This window comes from Phyllostomus hastatus, unplaced genomic scaffold, assembly GCF_019186645.2.
Source record: "Phyllostomus hastatus isolate PE091 unplaced genomic scaffold, TTU_PhHast_1.1 phas_contig_86, whole genome shotgun sequence".
Classification (NCBI taxonomy): domain Eukaryota; kingdom Metazoa; phylum Chordata; class Mammalia; order Chiroptera; family Phyllostomidae; genus Phyllostomus; species Phyllostomus hastatus.
Window position 1 is genome coordinate 14,687,260 of NW_025333977.1, and position 17,900 is coordinate 14,705,159.

Consider the following 17,900-nt stretch of genomic DNA (forward strand, 5'->3'; position numbering starts at 1 on the left):
CTCTGTTGTGGGTAAAGAGGAGGACCACCAAGAACTCAGCCCTCTCCCCTGTTTTCCACCCCACAGCACCACTTTAGGATGCTCCACAGAAAATAAATAGATTTAAAATCATTAAAATTGAAACTCTTCCATGGCAAACAAGATCTTATCTGAGAATGTCTTTTTGGTATCATCTCCTGGTACCATCCCATGTAAAATCTTACTGCACAAAAAGCACCAAACTCTCCTATATTTTGATGCATGAGAGGTTCCCTCTGCCTGCAACTACTTGGAGAACTACTCATTCTTTAAGCCTCAGCTTTCCGATTAATGTCCCCTGCAGAGTTAGGCCCTGCCACGCCTTCACAGTGTTTACACTGAACAAGCCTCCTCCAGAGCACTAACCATACTGCACTTTAAATCCCACAGTCTCATCTCTACAAGACTGTCAACAACTTGAAGGAAAATCTTAACAGCTTTCCATCCCTAGTTTCTAAAATACTTTGATGAATAGTATATATTTAATGTCTATTGAATAAAAACAAATCCTTTTAGAAAGTTGTTTTCTAGATTAACATTCTAAAAATGGATTTGATGTTTAATAAAGTAAATCTTTAATTCATGTATTCAGATCAACTCAATGCCCCAAGCTTTTAAAATGTTTAACTATTTTCATCAAAATGGCAAAAGTATTATGCTTAAATTGACTTATTAGTGAATTATTGAGTATCTACTGTGTTATATAGATAAAACAGAATCCTTGAGCTTTGGGATCTTTTTAAAGAGTTGTTTGTTTGTTTGTTTATTTATTTTTAGAGAGAGAGAGGAAGGGAGGGAGAAAGAGGGGGAGAGAAACATCAATGTGTGGGTGCCTCTCTCACACCCCCCCACCGGGGACCAGGACAGCAACCCAGGCATGTGCCCTCACTGGGAATCAAACTGGGAACTTTTTGGTTCACAGGCTGGCACTCAATCCACTGAGACACACCAGCCAGGGCTAACTATGGGATCTTATAAACTATCTAGGGGGTAAAAAATAATATATATAAAACTAAAATGGACAATATAAGAGCACGAGATATTATGAAAATGTGAGTAGATATTCTATAGACAGAATCATTGATAGAAAAATCAGATGAAAATAAGATCACGTGCTCTATTATCCTGATGTTGTAACTAAGAAAAAAGAAACCTAGGTGACAAGTTAGAAAAACAGATAAAGTTTAGATCATCTGTGGAAGGAACCATGAAAAGAAGTCAAACATGAGATGGGCCTTATAGAACGAGTTGTTCTCAGTAAGTATAAGACAGAGGGGAGAGCGTTCCATGAAAAAATGACTGAGAAAGTCAGTGAGCACAGAGGATTCGTGAGTCAGTGCTGGACCTGATGTGGGCAGACAGAAATTAAGGAGTTGTAAGAAGGAAAGACTATAAATGGATTGCATGGCACCAGGTTTCAGAGAATTTGTAAAGCCAGGCAGAGGACTTTATATTTTATGTAATAAAAAACAAGTAACCAGAAAACTTAAAAGATCATTTATAAAGTGCTAAAAATTCTCAGTTAACAGTCTTATTTTGCAATGGAGGAAAATAAGCCACAGAACAAATTTTGTGATTTCCTCATAGAAATAGTATGGAAGAGCCACATTCATACAGAGCTACTATTTCTGGAGCACTCTAATGAAACAACTTATTCTTCAAGTACAGTTGGGAAACGCTGCTGCGCTTGGCTGTGTGCTGAAGTGCTACACAGAATTTGTGTGACAGAAGGCACATTCTCTCGCGAGGAAAAAGTCTCACAGGCATTCAAACACGGAACTCTTAACAACAAAAAAAGTCCTTTGGTTTTAAAATGACCAGTTTTTAAGTTTACCGTATTTTACCAAAAATATGAAACCAAAATTTTTGTATGAAACATATTTGACAATTGAAAAAATGTTTACAATTAAACTCTCCATATTGATTGAGCATGAATTTTAATACTTTAGATACTTTACCATCTTTTATAATCATGCTTAAAATAAGTATTTCCAGAAAGACAAATTGAAGAGAATATACCTATTCTTCAAACTTAGAGTTTGGTTCCATAAATCTGGAATTAATTGAATCAGTATATTAGGAAGACAAATCAGAATTGCAGATTCAGTCAAACGCAATCATTGAAAATGTTTTTTTAAAGACTGGGGACCATATAAGGGGAATAAATGGTAATGGAAAAAAATACAAATTTTTTTTAAAAAGCAATTTACTGGAAAAAAATGATTGAGAACCAGGTGTGCTGTGCATTACCACATTTATGACAGCACATCTGTGACTACTCACCACTATAACTTACCCCAGTTTTATCACACAAGCGTAAGGTATGAAACGAGCCAATAGCAAATAATTCTCCATCTGGAGCCCAGGCAACTGAGGTAATAGGATGCTCATGAGGTTGTGAACTGTACAAAAGACGGCCATAACTATCCCATACCTACAAAAGCAAATTTTAAAAAATCTTTGAAAACAGTCACCACCGCATTATTACAAACAAGTTTGTCTTACAGTGAGGTATCAAGTTAAGACTTGGAAAGCATTGCTTTACAATATTAACAATTAAATGTCTTTATTATCACAAAAGAGGGAAAAAGGTTTATTTCTTGAAACCTAAATATCTCAAAAATATATATATTATGGTAACAATGTGATAATTTTCAGATGTTACTAAATCTCTGATTAATCATAAAACCTACCATTTTGAGTCCATTTAAATGTAATAAAGTTTTGAGATGTTGCGTTTTTGATTAAATTCTTTTTGTCCAACAAATGCTCTATCAACTTTCTCTAAAAGCATTTATTAAATTAAACTTTCTCTCACTACAGTTACATTAAATTTTATCCCCCCTCCCAAATTATTTTGGTCTGAAGCTAATAATGTTTAACTAATAATCTTGATTTTTAAAATCTTAAATTGAGTTGATTTAAATTGAGTCACTAAAACTAGAAGTTGTATTTATGTTGATACTTACAAAATCAAATTCTATAGATCAATGAGAAAATCAGCACTTTAAAATACCAGTTAAAATTATAAAATAACAACTTGCTAAATTATTAGAGTTAAACGGCATGGCTAAAATGAAGGACTAAAAGAATATTCTTAGATACTAAGTACTTTTCACTTAATTTGACTCTTACAACCAGGTGATTAATTCAAACATACATACCTTATATTTACAGTCTTCACCAGCAGATAAAATTAAATCATTGACTGAGTTCCAATCTACTTTTAAAATAATGCCATCATGAGCTTTCCACTATGAAAAAGAAAGATATTAATTATAACTTCAAGATCACCAAAGTTTTTTTTTTTAATAGGAAAAGACATTTTGCCTCTTTCTAATGATTCTCTTGTGGTCTCCTTGGAGATCCCCATCTTCCTTTCATAGCCATTATGCATAACCTCACTTGCCTGTTTCATTTCTAACCTAAACTAATGAAAGTACCTAGCACTGGGACATCCACTATATAGCTGACGTCCAAGTATAGCTTACATCCTTAAAAATTTCCTCACATGCCTGAACTCCAGATGGAAAATCACTTGCTGCTGAATGATTCCAAGTTTGATATTTGTGTGATAAGACTGGAATGAACGTTATGTACTCCAAAACTTAAGTTAAATCCAAAGCTTGCTCTCCTTTGTGCAGCTGGATCCATTACTGATACTGCTTCCATTCTTATTAACTTATTCTTTTCTTTTTTTTATTGTTGTTAAAGTACAGTTGTCTCCATTTTCCTGCCACCACTTACCCCAGCCCCACCCACCCCACCTCTCAGCCTCAACCCTGCGCCCCTCCTTCTTTAGTACTCTCTTCATTCCCTTCTGCATATTCCCCTAAGCTTCGTTCTCTTTACCCTTGTGTCTCTACAGTAGTCACTGAACAACTGTGAGAATCTTCTGCTGCATTTACCATAAAATAAAAGGATGTATTCCACAGATATTTATATATTCTACACACATATATACAGATGTATATACAAGTGACCCAGAAATTGGCAATCCAGAAAGTATGTACAGATATTTTCTTGTCCTTAAATAATCTTATCCTTGGATAATTCACATATCCATTTAGTTATTACCACACATGCAATTAAAAACTATCTTTCATCATGTTTAGGCAATATAACTGAAAAATAATTATTTTTCCTTGAAGCCTCTAAGGTACATATTAGTGTCTGAGCCATTTAACTTCATATCAAATTGTGATCAATTTTAAGGGCTCTCTCTATACACCATTCCCAATCTATTATTCTTAATGTGTTCAGAATAAAATATTAAATTAGGCCCAGATAAGAATAATTCATAGCTTGTTTTATTCAAGATATATAAAAATATGCTCTCTCAAAAACATGTTTTGGTAACACATGTTAAAAAGCAATAATTCTCACAAATTCCAGCCAAATTAACCCAATGTCCTAAAATAAACTGCAAAGACAAAAATAACAATATATAGACAGACATATATATATAGCTAGATATACACATAGAGAGTACTTGAGAGTTTTGAGAGTTTCATTTTAAAGCTATGAAAATTAATTTTGCATATTCAAAAGTTAGAAACAAAATATGATTTAAAGTTCCCTTACACAGTTGATCCATGAGTTTGAACTGAACGGGTCCACTTACATGAGGATTTTTTTCAATAAATACTATAAATGTATTTTCTCTTCCTATGATTTTAATATTTCCTCTACTTTATTTTAATATAGTATGTAGTACATATAACACACAAAATATGTGTTAATTGACCATTTATGATATTGGTAAGGCTTCCGGTCAACAGTAGGCTATTAGCAGTTAAGTTCTGTAGAATAGAAGGTTATAACTGAATTTTCCACTGTGCAAAGGCCAGTGCTCCTAACCCCTGGGTTGTTCAAGGATCAACTCTACTATGCTTTAGGATATAAATTTATATACTACATATATGTACTATTATATATATTACTATTATATACAATGTACAGTTTTCACTTATTTCTCAATGTTGGTCATTTTATGAAATTCTTTTGAACAAGCTCCTTAACACCAGAGAATGTTCTGTTTCACTTTGAATATCTCACAGGTAGCACACTGCCTGGTATACAGTGGGTATGCACTACATTTTCACTAACTGAATAAATAAAAAATGTCTCCTCACTATAAAACCACATTCTGGGTCTCTGTAAGTCCAGAGAGCTCTTATAGGAAATGAGATATATACTTTTGAACTGTATTCTACAATCGAGAATTAAGCATTCTGTTTTTTGGACAATCCAAATTTGAGTATATATTTATGCTCAGGGAGCACTGTCACAGCTTTAGTTTTTTAAAAGGAATAGAAAATTTGCACTGTTACTAACCATACTTTAACTCTTCCTCTCTACTGTAGCTGAACTTTGGCAATAGATACTTTTCCTTCCCTCCATTACTTCCCAGCTCAAAGGCTCTACCAAACCACTAAATTATAATTTTATTTATCAATGGTGACATAAGCATCTTCCAATTACATAATTATAAAATAAAAGATTCATCTTGCCTGTTTTTTGCTATATAATTTCACAGCAGATTTTCTGAGTGCAAGTGGTAGGGAAGAACTTTGGCTAAAGGCAGTCAGAACTAGTTCTCTTTTGCAGCTTTTTCCTTTTGCCCAAATACTTCTCCTTATTTATCTAAGAGGAAGAACTTATATCTTTTATTTCTTGTTTGCCCCACAGTTCTTAGCAGACTGTTCTGCATGTAGGAAAAATGTAAATGTATGCTGACCACAAAATATATAGCATAATCTATAAATAAGTTACTAATATGAAATCTCAAAGTCATTTCGATCTCCCTACTCCCCCAAATCTGTATCTACTCAACTGTTAAATCTGATGCTTTTTCTTAAAACACCTTTATAACCTGCTGTAGCAGATCAATCTCCAGCACCAAAACCCTTCACCAGGACCTAGTAATTCTACATCTTTTTCTGACCTCCTTGCTCTAATGTATTAGGAGCTGACTAAAAGGTAGAGATAAGTTAATAACTCCAATAACAATCCCTCTGTACTGAATGCTTACTGTATGCACTCAATACACTTACTGTATGTACTGTCCTAAGCACTCTGTAATTTAACTCATTTATTCCTCACAATAATCTTATCAAGTATCACAACTAAGGCTCAAAGACATAATCTGCACTTGAACCTAGGCGACTAACTCCAAAGCCTACATTCTTATTCACCCCACTACACTGTGTCATTATCAACAAATAAAGAAAATGATTCTTCCTTTTAACACTGGAATCAAACATCAAAATTCTGGACATAGGCTTAAAGGTTTTCCATTAATCTGTCCTATGCTGACCTGTTTTAACTGCCACCATTGTTTTGCTTCTAGGTAATTGGTAAAATTACCTGATTTATTCTAAATTGTTCTACACTGATTATACCTTCCCAAAATACTGAAAGAATGCCAGAGTCTCAGAGAAACCCCAAGTGTATTGAATAGATGAGGAGAAGCAGGAAGATGACAGTGATGATGATAAAAAATAGTCTAAACAAACTTTCAAAGTTTTATGATTTTTGTCTTGTTTTGTCTCAAATCTATACATTTGAGACTGGTTCTGCTAAATTGCCAATCGTGCCAAATCATGTGACAATTTGGTAACTCAAAACACATTTATGATTTACTGGTAAATTGTGAGTTGGAATAAGGAGGAAGTGAACCTTGTTGGCAACATAGCCAAATATTCCCAATTCTATAAAAAAGGCTGATAAAACCACACACTGAAAATCCTCAGAGTGTAAAAAGACCACCCAGAAGAAAGGGACTACTAAGAAAATGACCTCTCACTTAACAGTCTGGTAAATCCTGGTAACAATTTACAAATGCCTGAGAAGTACCTGTAAAACTTTAGCATTGGGTTGAAGAGGTTTAATGATCAGCTGCTTGCCTGCTGTATAAAGAACCTTTTCTGAATCAGGGCCCCACGCCACTGAATACACTGGTGTTCCTGTAAAAAAGAAAACAAACAAACCTGATAAACTTTACCATGTCTCTTAAAAAGAGAGATTGTTAAGAGGATCAAAAATGTAATTTGGGGTGTCATTTCATTTCCTCCTAATTCAAAAGCCCTTTTTTTTTTTCCCCCAAAAGCCCTTTTAAATGTGAGTAGAGCCTTATATTGAAATACAGACTGGGTTAACACTGACCATTGAAAATCTGCTTTGACAACTGCCAAACTATAGTTTTAACTAATTTTGGTTTTGCTCAGAAAAGATGGAGTTTTTAGGAATTTAAAATATTTTGCTACTGAAATACATAAAATAAATATACTACATTATTTTAATGCATAAAGAGGTATCATTTCCCATCATCAATAGCCATCCGTTTAAACTGACTCAATGCATAAATTGACTTAAATTTTTCACGCAAAAATACATGTGGTATACTCACCTTATAGATAAGTCCCATTCCTGACGCTGCTACAGGAAACGGAACTTCCCCTCATCCACTGCTTAAGAAGTAGCCTAATGCATAGAAACCACCAAAGCCCCAAATGACCTATGTCTCCCACCTATGAAATCACAAACGGCGTATTAAATATCAGATCGGGAAAAGTCTTGCTATTAATCAAGTCTGGCTTTAGCCTAAAAGCTGGGCTAAGGGCTCAAACACCCTATAACCAGGACAAAGTTGACTCCACTTCCAGGAGAAAGATGCAAGTTTGAGTTACCTATCATATCATAAACTATCAATAATTAAATTTCATACTGCTTTCAATGTCCTAGAGTAGGAATTTAGGGTTAGTATTTTCTAACTCAATTACTTTCTAAATTACCTAATATCTTCTGGAAGGCTATACTTTTTGTGAGCCTAGGTTTTTTTTAAAAATGAATACCTTATCTATTGAAAGCATTAAAAATCTATATCCACTGTCTGATTCAGTTAGCTGTTCATGAGGAAAGTGACTCAGGTTATAAAATTAATCTATGAAATATGAAATATATATCAGGTAAAAGCTTATGTTCACCCTGTTTTTTGTGCCATTTTCTTCCCAACCAAAACACAACTGTAAGCAAGTCTCAATGGTATACAAGACTTAGAAAGTCTAATTTAGATCTAGTCCAGAAAAATCCTGAAGCATGCCTTCCACAGTTTAGGAGAGACGTACTGGGTCTAAATATCCTATCCAGTCAATGACACCGAGGGTTGTTCTGTCATCAGAGGAACCTACCGATGGCCCATGATGTGGCCAACTTCAGAAGGCACTTCTCCTTTTTCTGTACCTAATAAGTACATTTTCTTGGAGTAGCCAGGAGCTGACCAGGGCTTAAAAAATAAATCTCTAAATGAACAGAATGAAGTGCTAATAAACTCCCCAGGAAATGTAAATAAAAATTTCACATATCTCCAATGTGGTTCTCGGATGAGGACTGGAAGGGAACAGGGGAGGAAAAGTTATTTGATAAAGAGGTAGTATTAGAGGGGCCCTCTTTATTTTCACTATTATAGTTGTAATTATTGTGCAAAATATTAAATTAATAGATTTTAATTATAGATGATCAAATCTTCATGAATACACTCAGTAAAATTACACTTTCCTGAGCACATACTAAATGATAACAAACATCTATACCCAAGGAAATAATTCAGTAACTACAGCTCCCATTGAGTTAGTTATACAGGATGTGACTCTAGCCCTTTAGTTGTGGTAAAAGGCACAGTTGGGGTATAGGATGAGGAGCTACGGACGCTTCAGTCCTTTTTAGCATTGAATCTGTGGCCCCATTAAGTCAGCTGTGTCACCATTTCCTTGTTGATAAAGCGTATAGATCTTCAGAATACTTATTTTACCTTTTGAGACATTAAGAGTATTCATTTCCTGTTTATAAAACAATATTTTTTTAGACAATAATAATGTTAAAGAAACAGATATAATAACTATGGCTTAAAACAAAATAAGCTTATGGAGAAAAAGTAACTCCTTTGTTATAACATGTGATTTTGAACCACATTCCTTCAATCAAAAACAAATACTGAGCTATTTATGATAAATAACCTTAAGGAAGATCACTAGCTATGTCCCATTAATTTAGTCTTCCTAACCATCAATATTCAAAACGGATAAAACATCAAGAAAGAAGAGAAGTCTTCATCATAGTCACTCTTTATATTTGTAATAAAATATTAAGTGTGAAACTATTGTATATATGAATGTTTTCTTTTCCAAAAGGAGATGTACTACACATTGCTGTATAACTTCCAATTTGGGTGGTTCCAACATGGATCATTATTGAAAGTAGATTAATTAGCTTCAGAAAAAAAAGTAATTATTTCTATTATGATGAGATCTATACCATTAACATTTGAAACAAATCTATAATATTTTAAATGCTTTAAAAAAATTATTAAAGCACTGAATTATTAGTGCTACACTTCATTCTGTAAAGTCAGCATGGAAATGAATTTAGCTATTAAGACTGAATAACTTTAAACCAAAATGTTTATAAAATCATGTAATAAAATGTTTTTTATTTCATAATTAAGAAAAATAGACAAAAGCCAAAAAATTTATAAGAAATTTTTTGCTTTTTATATTGGGAATTTTTATTTATGTTCCATTTCAGTTAAGACACTCAAAAAGATCTTGTTTTTCTGACTTTGTACAATATAACCATGTGACCTTTTTGACATTTTTTAAGAAACCACATGCACCTGGGGTTGTGTTAAATGTCAGACCCTTATCTCTGTGTAAAACAAATTATCTAAATTCTTTCAACCTGTTGAAGGCATTTTAAACCACAGAAGAGGAGACAAATATGTATTTCAATTGTTTTAAGGAAGTACCTGGTCAAACATACCATGTTTTTCACATTCATACTAAAAGGTATCCCCTAAAAATGTTGTTTTTGAATGTTTTTAAGAATGCTTTTGAAACAGACAATTCACTATTTTATTGAAGCATTAGTTATCTTTGCCTTGAATGCAATATAGGTTTACATTGAATGAATATGAGGAAAGTGCCTGGAGCAGAGTCTGGCACTATATGAGCACTACCTGTCAGTGACTACTACTAAAATTACTTTGCAATGCCATAAGCAACCATTTGTTTATTATGTTGTTTAGGGTGGCTAGTAGGTTCTCAATTTTTTACTTGTTGTTACCAAATTATTAAAAATTAAAAAACCAAGAATTATTTCCCTTTATTCTATTTGTATGAGCAAGTACTAACAATTGGTAATCAAGTGCGATTTATAAAATTAAAAAAGGAACTTTTTGGACTTCCAGACAAAATGTTGGAGGCATAGGTAGATACACTTTGCCTCCCTGAACAACCAAAAGAAGGGCAACAACAAACTTAAAAACAAATAACCAGAACTGCAGGAAAATCAAACTGTATGAAAGTCCGACAACCAAGGAGTTAAAGACGAAACATTCATCCAGACCAGTAGGAGGGGCAGACATGGGCACCAGGGCAGAGAGGATGCATGGCAAGATAGCAACTGGAGGACCAGGCAGGCAAGGCTATGGCTGGTGGTCGCACATTTGCGTATGGATAAACTAGGGAGCAAGACAGACTAAACAACCCAGGGTTCCAGAGCAGGAAAAGAAATCCTTAAAACCCTTGTCTGTAAAAACCTGTGGAGGCTGCAGCAGCAGGAGAAACTCCCAGTCTCACAGGAGAGTCCACTGGAGAGACCCACAGGGTCCTAGAATGTAAACAAACCCATCCACCCAGAAATTAGAACCAGAAGGGGCCGATTTCTTGTGGGTATTGGGAAAAGTGACTGAAAGCCAGCCTAGAGCTAAGCAAATGACATTGTTACCTCTCTGACACCTACCCATATACAGTGCCACAAAGCAGCCACATGGGTTGCCCTGACTTGGCGATTACCTAAGGCTCCGCCCATTACTACATAACAGGCATGGCAAGACAAAGAAATAAGGCCCAAATAAAAGAAGAGATAAAAACTCCAAAAACAGAACTAGCCTATGAAGAGAAAGTCAACCTATCAGATGCAGAGTTCAAAACACTGGTAATCAGGATGCTCAGAGAAATGGTTGAGTATGGTTACAAAATACAGGGAAAAGTGAAGGCTATGCAAAGTGAAATAGAGAAAAATATACAAGGAACCAACCAACAGTGAAGGAAAGGAAACTGGGACTCAAATCAATGATTCTGAGCAAAAGGAAGAAATAAACATTCAACTGGAACAGAATGAAGAAACAAGAATTCAAGAAAATGAGGAGAGGCTTAGGAACCTCTAGGACATCTTTAAACATTCCAACATCTGAATCATAGGGGTGCCAGAAGCAGAAGAGGAAGAGCAAGAAATGGAAAAATTATTTTAAAAAATAATGAAGGAGAACTTCCCTAATCTGGCAAAAGAAACAGACTTCCAGGAAGTCCAGGAAGTCCAGGAAGCCCAGAAAGTCCCAAAGAAGTTGGACCCAAGGAAGCACACACCAAGGCACATCATAATTACATTAGCCAAGATTAAAGAGGAGAGAATCTTAGAAGCAGCAAGAGAAAAGGAGACAGTTACCTAAAAAGGAGTTCCCACAAGACTGTCAGCTGATCTCTCAAAAGAAATCTTACAGGCAAGAAGAGGCTGGAAAGAGGTATTCCAAGTCATGAAAGGCAAGGACCTACATCCAAGATTACTCTATTCAGCAAAACTTTCATTTAGAATGGAAGGGCAGCCCTGGCTAGCATAGCTCAGTGGATTGAGCACAGGCTGTGAACCAAAGTATCACATGTTCGATTCCCAGTCAGGGCACACGCCTGGGTTGCAGGCCACAGCCCCCAGCAACCACACATTGATGTCTCTCTCTTTCTCCCTTCCTTACCTCTCTAAAAATAAGTAAGTAAAATTTAAAAAATTAAAAAAAAAAAGAATGGAAGGACAGATGAAGTGTTTCTCAGATAAGGTCAAGTTAAAGGAGTTTATCATCACCAAGCTCTTATTATATGCAATGTTAGAAGGACTTATCTAAGAAAAAGAAGATCAAAACTATGAACAGTAAAATGACAACAAATTCACAACTATCAACAACTGAACCTAAAAAAACAAACAAACTAAGCAAACAAGTAGAACAGTAGAAAAGAAACAGAATCACAGAAATGGAGATCACAAGAAGGGTTGTCAGTAGGGAGGAGGGGAGAATGAGAGAAAAGGTACAGGGAATAAGAAGCATAATAGGTTGGTACAAAATAGACAGGGGGAGGTTAAGAAAAGTATGGAAAATGAAGAAGCCAAAGAACTTATACATAGGACCCATGGACATGAACTGAGTAGGAGGAATGCTGGTTGGGGGGAGGGGGTAGGGAAATAAAGGGGAAAAAATGGGACAACTGTAATAGCATTATCAATAAAATATACTTTAAAAAAAAGGAACGTTTTGGTTATGTAAGTCACTGGGTCAATACAGAGAAAAAGTTTAAATGGAGACTTTTGTTTCTTTAGTTTCCATCAGCCACCTCCCCCTTAGGTACCTCAGTTTCCCCCTTAGCTTCACCTTTTACTTTTCTGTAACTGACTCTCACATTAATATTTCAGCCTTTACCTCTGAGCTCTAACAATATTTCTACTTGCCCCAACAACATGTCAGAACTCAAACTCTACATATTCAAAGCTATCATCCCTGCACACATATCTCCTCATTTATTCTTCCCTCTGAATTCTTCCCTCTTATAGGGTATCCATTCCTCTCAGCCACGAAAAACTATTCATTTTTTTTCAACTACTATCACCACCACTGCCTTGGTGTTTAAACCTAAATCCACACTAGCATGGAACATTTCAGTAACCTCCTTAGTAGCCACCCTTATTTAATCTCTAACTCCTCTAATTTATCCTGCATATTATCACTAAGGTAATATTCCTAAAAGACATCCTTATCTCTTACTCTCATGCTCAATTTCTTTCAAGATTTTAGAATAAAAGGCTTATGAAATAAACCCCAAACCCCACCATGAAGCATCTGAGACTGTCAGTGTCCTCGTCCCTTGGGCAGTCCCTCACATGGCCTACACCTTGGCCCACACCTTGGCCCGAAGGGCATGCTCTCACTCCCACTCACCTGACTTCCATGTCTTATGCTGGTCACCTCTATGCCTCTAATCATCTAACGTCCTCCACAGAAACAATACATTTCCTTACCTAATTTCTTCATCCTTCAAAGCCCACCCAAAAGATGCTGCAACTTTTCCCAGAAAACTTTTCTAATACTTTCTCCCCCATAAGTATTGATCTCGGCCTTCCTCGTCTTCCCACAGCACCTTATAGCGATGAGCACATTCTGCCCTGTATTATAGTTCTTTGTATCTCCAGTTAACTTCTCTCACTAAATTCATTATGGACAGGTTCCATGTTTTGTCATTGCATTCTTCCATTTGAATATAGTGTGGAAAAGGTTTGTAACACTCTGTTCCAATTTTAATCTATAATTAAAATACTATATAATGTAACACATGATAGGGCCTAATTATAATTACCCCCGGCCTATACATTATTTTTCTCTAATAAGGAAAAACAACTCCTCAAAGGTATCAGTAAGAATCCTTTTTTAAACTAAGTCAAATTTCCCCCCAAAACTTGGGGTTAATCCTTCTTCTGCATCAGAGGAGAAGGTAATGACTGTGACTTTTTCTATTTGTATATCTGGTTCCAATAATCAAGAAATTAATTTAGGCGGGTGGAAATGGGAGGGAGGTGGGGAGCACTGTGGGGGCGGGCTGGGATGGGAGTAAAAGACAGAAAACTACTTGAACAACAATTAAAATTAAAAAAGAAATTAATTTAGGAATTAATTTGCATTCTTCAAGAAATGAATATAATTAACATAAACATGTAGTAAAAATCACAAGAATGCTTTCAACATTGTTTACTAAATTCCAAGTTTTATAATAATTCAGGCTTATTTTATTTCATTTTTATGCCAAAATTTAGGTTTTTTCCTCAAAGGAGGCAGATGTCCTCCACCTCCACCTCACATAACCTTAGTTGAGCCTTCAGCATCCAGCTTGCAGTAATCCAGATTTACAAAAACCCTCAAACCTTGTAGTTTCTAATAAATCAAATAAACCTTATAAATAACAAGGAATTCTCCCTTTGAGGTTAATGTCACTATAACTTAACTTCTCTAACAATTTTTCTCAAAGATAAAACAGGGAAAGTCTGTGCCTTGTTAGAGAAGTGTGGTTTGCACCAATGACTAAAACTTAAAAATTAGATGCATGGTTCTCTAGTCAATTTGTAATCCTTCACCTAGGAAAAGATAATCAGACTGCCCCACTGAAATACCAGGAGGTTAACTAAAATAAGAAAATCTAATTTAATTTTGCGCATTGATTTTATAATTAACATAAGTCTTGAGGTTGAAAAGAATAAATGGAATTCAAATAGGATAAAAATGATTGGTCCTTTCACAGCCATTTGATGTTAAGGAATTTATAGCTATTTAGAATGTTGATGGAAAGTATCATTATATGATATGAATATATAATAAAATTACCTATATTATATGATATAATCTGCATTTTGGCTTTTAAGAGAATCCTATTTACCCATGTAGTTTGGAGGAAGAAAAAAAAAAAAACCACTCATCCCTCTCCAAAATAAACACCATAGAGAAACACTAACTCAAACTGAATCACAGACCTAAGTGCAAGCACTAAAACTATAGAACTCTTAGAAGAAAACATAGGTGTAAATCTTTATGACTTTGTGTTAGGCAATAGTTTCTTAGATATGACACCAAAAGCAGAAGCAATTAAAGAAAAAATAGATAAACTGAACTTCATCACGACTTCTCTATTTTAAAAGATATCAAGACAGTTTTAAAAAAATCATGAAATGGATAAAATATACACCAAATAAGTCTATTAACCAGAATATACAAAGAATTCTTGCAACTCAGCAATAAAAAGTGTGCAAAAGTTTCAATAGACATTTCTCCAGAGAAGATAAACAAATAGCCAATAAGCACAGAAAAATATCCTCAATATCATCAGCCATCAGGGAAATGCAAATCAAAACTATAGTGAGATACCACTTTACACTCAGTAGGATGATTATAATAAAAAACACAACCAATAACAAATGTTGATAATGTGGAGAAATGGAAACCTTCATATATTTTTAGCGGGAATATAAAATGGTACATTTACTTTGGAAAACAACTTCAAGATTTGTATTTACTGATATAGAACCATATAGAACTATCTCCAAGATAGTTCATGACTCAAGTAAAAATAAGCAAAGAGCACATTGTAGTAGACAGCATGCAACCACTTGTTTGTAAAAGGAAAAAAGGAATATATAAAAGCAGATTTGTTATGCAAGAAAAAGTTATACCAGTTGCTTCTGGGAATGTTTGTTGGGTGGCTGGACAACAGGAGTAATATGAGAGACCAAAACAACATTTAAAAAGCAACTTTATCCCCTCTTAAAGGTTTTAAATTCTGAAGCATGTGACTGTATTATCTATTAAAAATTAATACTTAAAAATAAAATAAAAAGATTCAAGTGCTCCCTGCAAGGTATATACTACCAATCAAAATTAATGATCATTAATTAAAGGCAGGGGTTTCAAACTCAAATACTTTCAGATTTATGTTGTATTCTCCCATGTGACATAATGAGTGAAGTGAGTGTAAGAAAAATGAGAAGTTTAAAATCCAATTAAAAATGGAGCAGCCACTGCTGAACTCCAGCTTACTGTACTCATTCCAAAAAGCACGCCCAATGTTGTCAGATCTTCCAATTTTTCAAGACACTAGAAATCCAAATTTGTATGTGAAATGTCCTGGTTTGTAATATTGGGTCTGTACCATGCTAGTGTATCAGATTCAGCCCAAAAGCCACCTGGTTTGTGACCTCTAATTTATAAAGTCTTTAATTTATGAATATATTGTATTTCCAACAGCCTTGCCAATCTGGGGCCTCTAAATGCATTTTCTCAGGAAGAGTAAAACAAGTACCAGCTTGGTTTCCAGACCCATTACACAGGTAAACTGTAGTACTGTCACCTACTCTCTATGATTAACAATGTTTATGTTAAACAACTGATTCTAAGTTTCAACTTTAGACTTTGGAAGGCCCAAAAACAGAGGATCCAAGGGTAGTAAAAGAAGATGTCTGGGAAGAATTTACTGAAACAGAAGGAGCCTTAGGGGTGCACTGATGAAGGATCTTAGGCAGGAATTCAGATATAGTGGGAAGTGATATAAGCTTTCAGAATTTCTCTGAAAATCTGTGTCTTCTGTAGACAACAAATTTAGCAAAAGAAAAAAGAAAGGAAAAAAGGATATGTTGCAGCAGCAGCAACTATAAAGAACTGCAGCCCCAGCTCCAAGAAGGCGATGATCTCTGAAGGAATTCTGTCAGCTGCTCATATGTCAGACATCGTAAAGTGAGAATGCCAAATAATTAGCCCTAACAGAAGTATGAAGCCAAAAGTAAATCGCCAGACCCGCTAGAAGACTAAAGTAAAGTTTATTTTCTAAAGGTACATTTTATTACTCAAGTAGCATAAATTGACTTTTTTTTTAACTAAAATTCACCCATGAATATGTCTATAAACTCTAAATTTTCTACTCATGGATAAATATTCTATTTGGAGATTATCTGGAGGGAAGATTTAACTTCAGTAATAAGTCCTAACTAGTACTCTGGTTCCTCTGCTAACGTTTGGTTAATGGGTAACTAAAAGAAACAACTATTTTAACGTTATCCTGAGAATAAACAACTTAAAAATGAAATCTATAAATTTTTATTAGTCAGTTGTTGAAAATGCTTCACAGTATGATTTTATCGTATAATCTGAAGAACAGTCTGCAAGCAGCTTTTTGGCAACCTGTTTCTGAAGATCAGTTGATAAATTCTCAGGTCAACATTAATCTGCTTTATTGTTCCTAGGTAAATGTAACTAGGAAAACAAATCTGCTATACAGGAAAAAAAATCTTACACAACCTAAACCCCAACAGGAATGACCATTTTATAGACTGACTCTACAGGCACTTCTTCCCAATTAACATAGAAAACCGAGGGGCTGCTCTAAGTAGCTGCAGCTTACCGAGTTTTGGGTCATCAGGGCATCTGCTCCCCTCCATTGTATAGCAATCCAATATACAACATAATTTAGGAAGGGTGATAATATTATGAAGTGATTAGGACTTTTTAAGTCAGGAGAAAGTTAGTATTTCCTATTACTATTATTCACTTAGGCAGATACTAAATCCTATTCTAGATGGGATATGTTCATAATGCTTCAGAATTATTTATATAAGAACCATTAGCCTTTAACCATGTTTGTATGGATTCACTAACAAAGAAAAAGCTCTTGAGTATTTCGTATATTTCTTGGCTTGAGTAACATAGGTACCATAGTCCATCAGGCAACATGGAAAATAAGAGGAAGAAGTGTAAATAGAAATGAGATTTTTAGCTTTTGAAACTGACCAAAATCAGTCTCAGAAATGATATTAGACTATTGTTAAAGGGAAATGCTAAGACATTTTTATTTATTATAACACATACCTTGCTGAGCTAAAGTTGATCTTAGCATTCCAGTCTTTGACCAGATTTTTATTTGTCCATCTTCTCCCACTGTAAAGAGAAAATGATAATTGACATTTTTAGCTACAAGAAATAAATTTAAATTTAAGTATTACATTTACATGTAAAAATCAGTAGTATCTATATTAATGCATATTTAAAATTTGGTCAAAATTCATTCTAATTAAATAATAGTGCTTCATAACTGTAAGATTTAACTGAAATTTTATCAAAGTATCCTTCCATAATAAAAATTGTTACTTTTTAATATTAGAAGGCTTATGAGTACATAATTGAAATAATGTTTTCATTTTCACTGAAATCTCCATCCTAGAATTCTAAGAAAAGTACTTTCAGTGCA

At 34.5% G+C, this 17,900-nt stretch overlaps 1 protein-coding gene across 3 annotated transcripts in view; it reads right to left on the minus strand.

Annotated features, from left to right (window-relative positions):
* Window positions 1–17,900, minus strand: part of IFT80 (intraflagellar transport 80) — a 108,399-nt gene that overhangs the window by 64,673 nt on the left and 25,826 nt on the right. For all 3 annotated transcript variants that reach the window (XM_045851966.1, XM_045851965.1, XM_045851967.1), the window contains 4 exons: window positions 17,522–17,590; window positions 6,877–6,986; window positions 3,183–3,272; window positions 2,315–2,452 (listed from right to left, as the gene is read on the minus strand). In XM_045851966.1, the coding sequence (XP_045707922.1) occupies window positions 2,315–2,452; window positions 3,183–3,272; window positions 6,877–6,986; window positions 17,522–17,590 (407 nt within the window). The remainder of the gene's footprint in view (window positions 1–2,314; window positions 2,453–3,182; window positions 3,273–6,876; window positions 6,987–17,521; window positions 17,591–17,900) is intronic.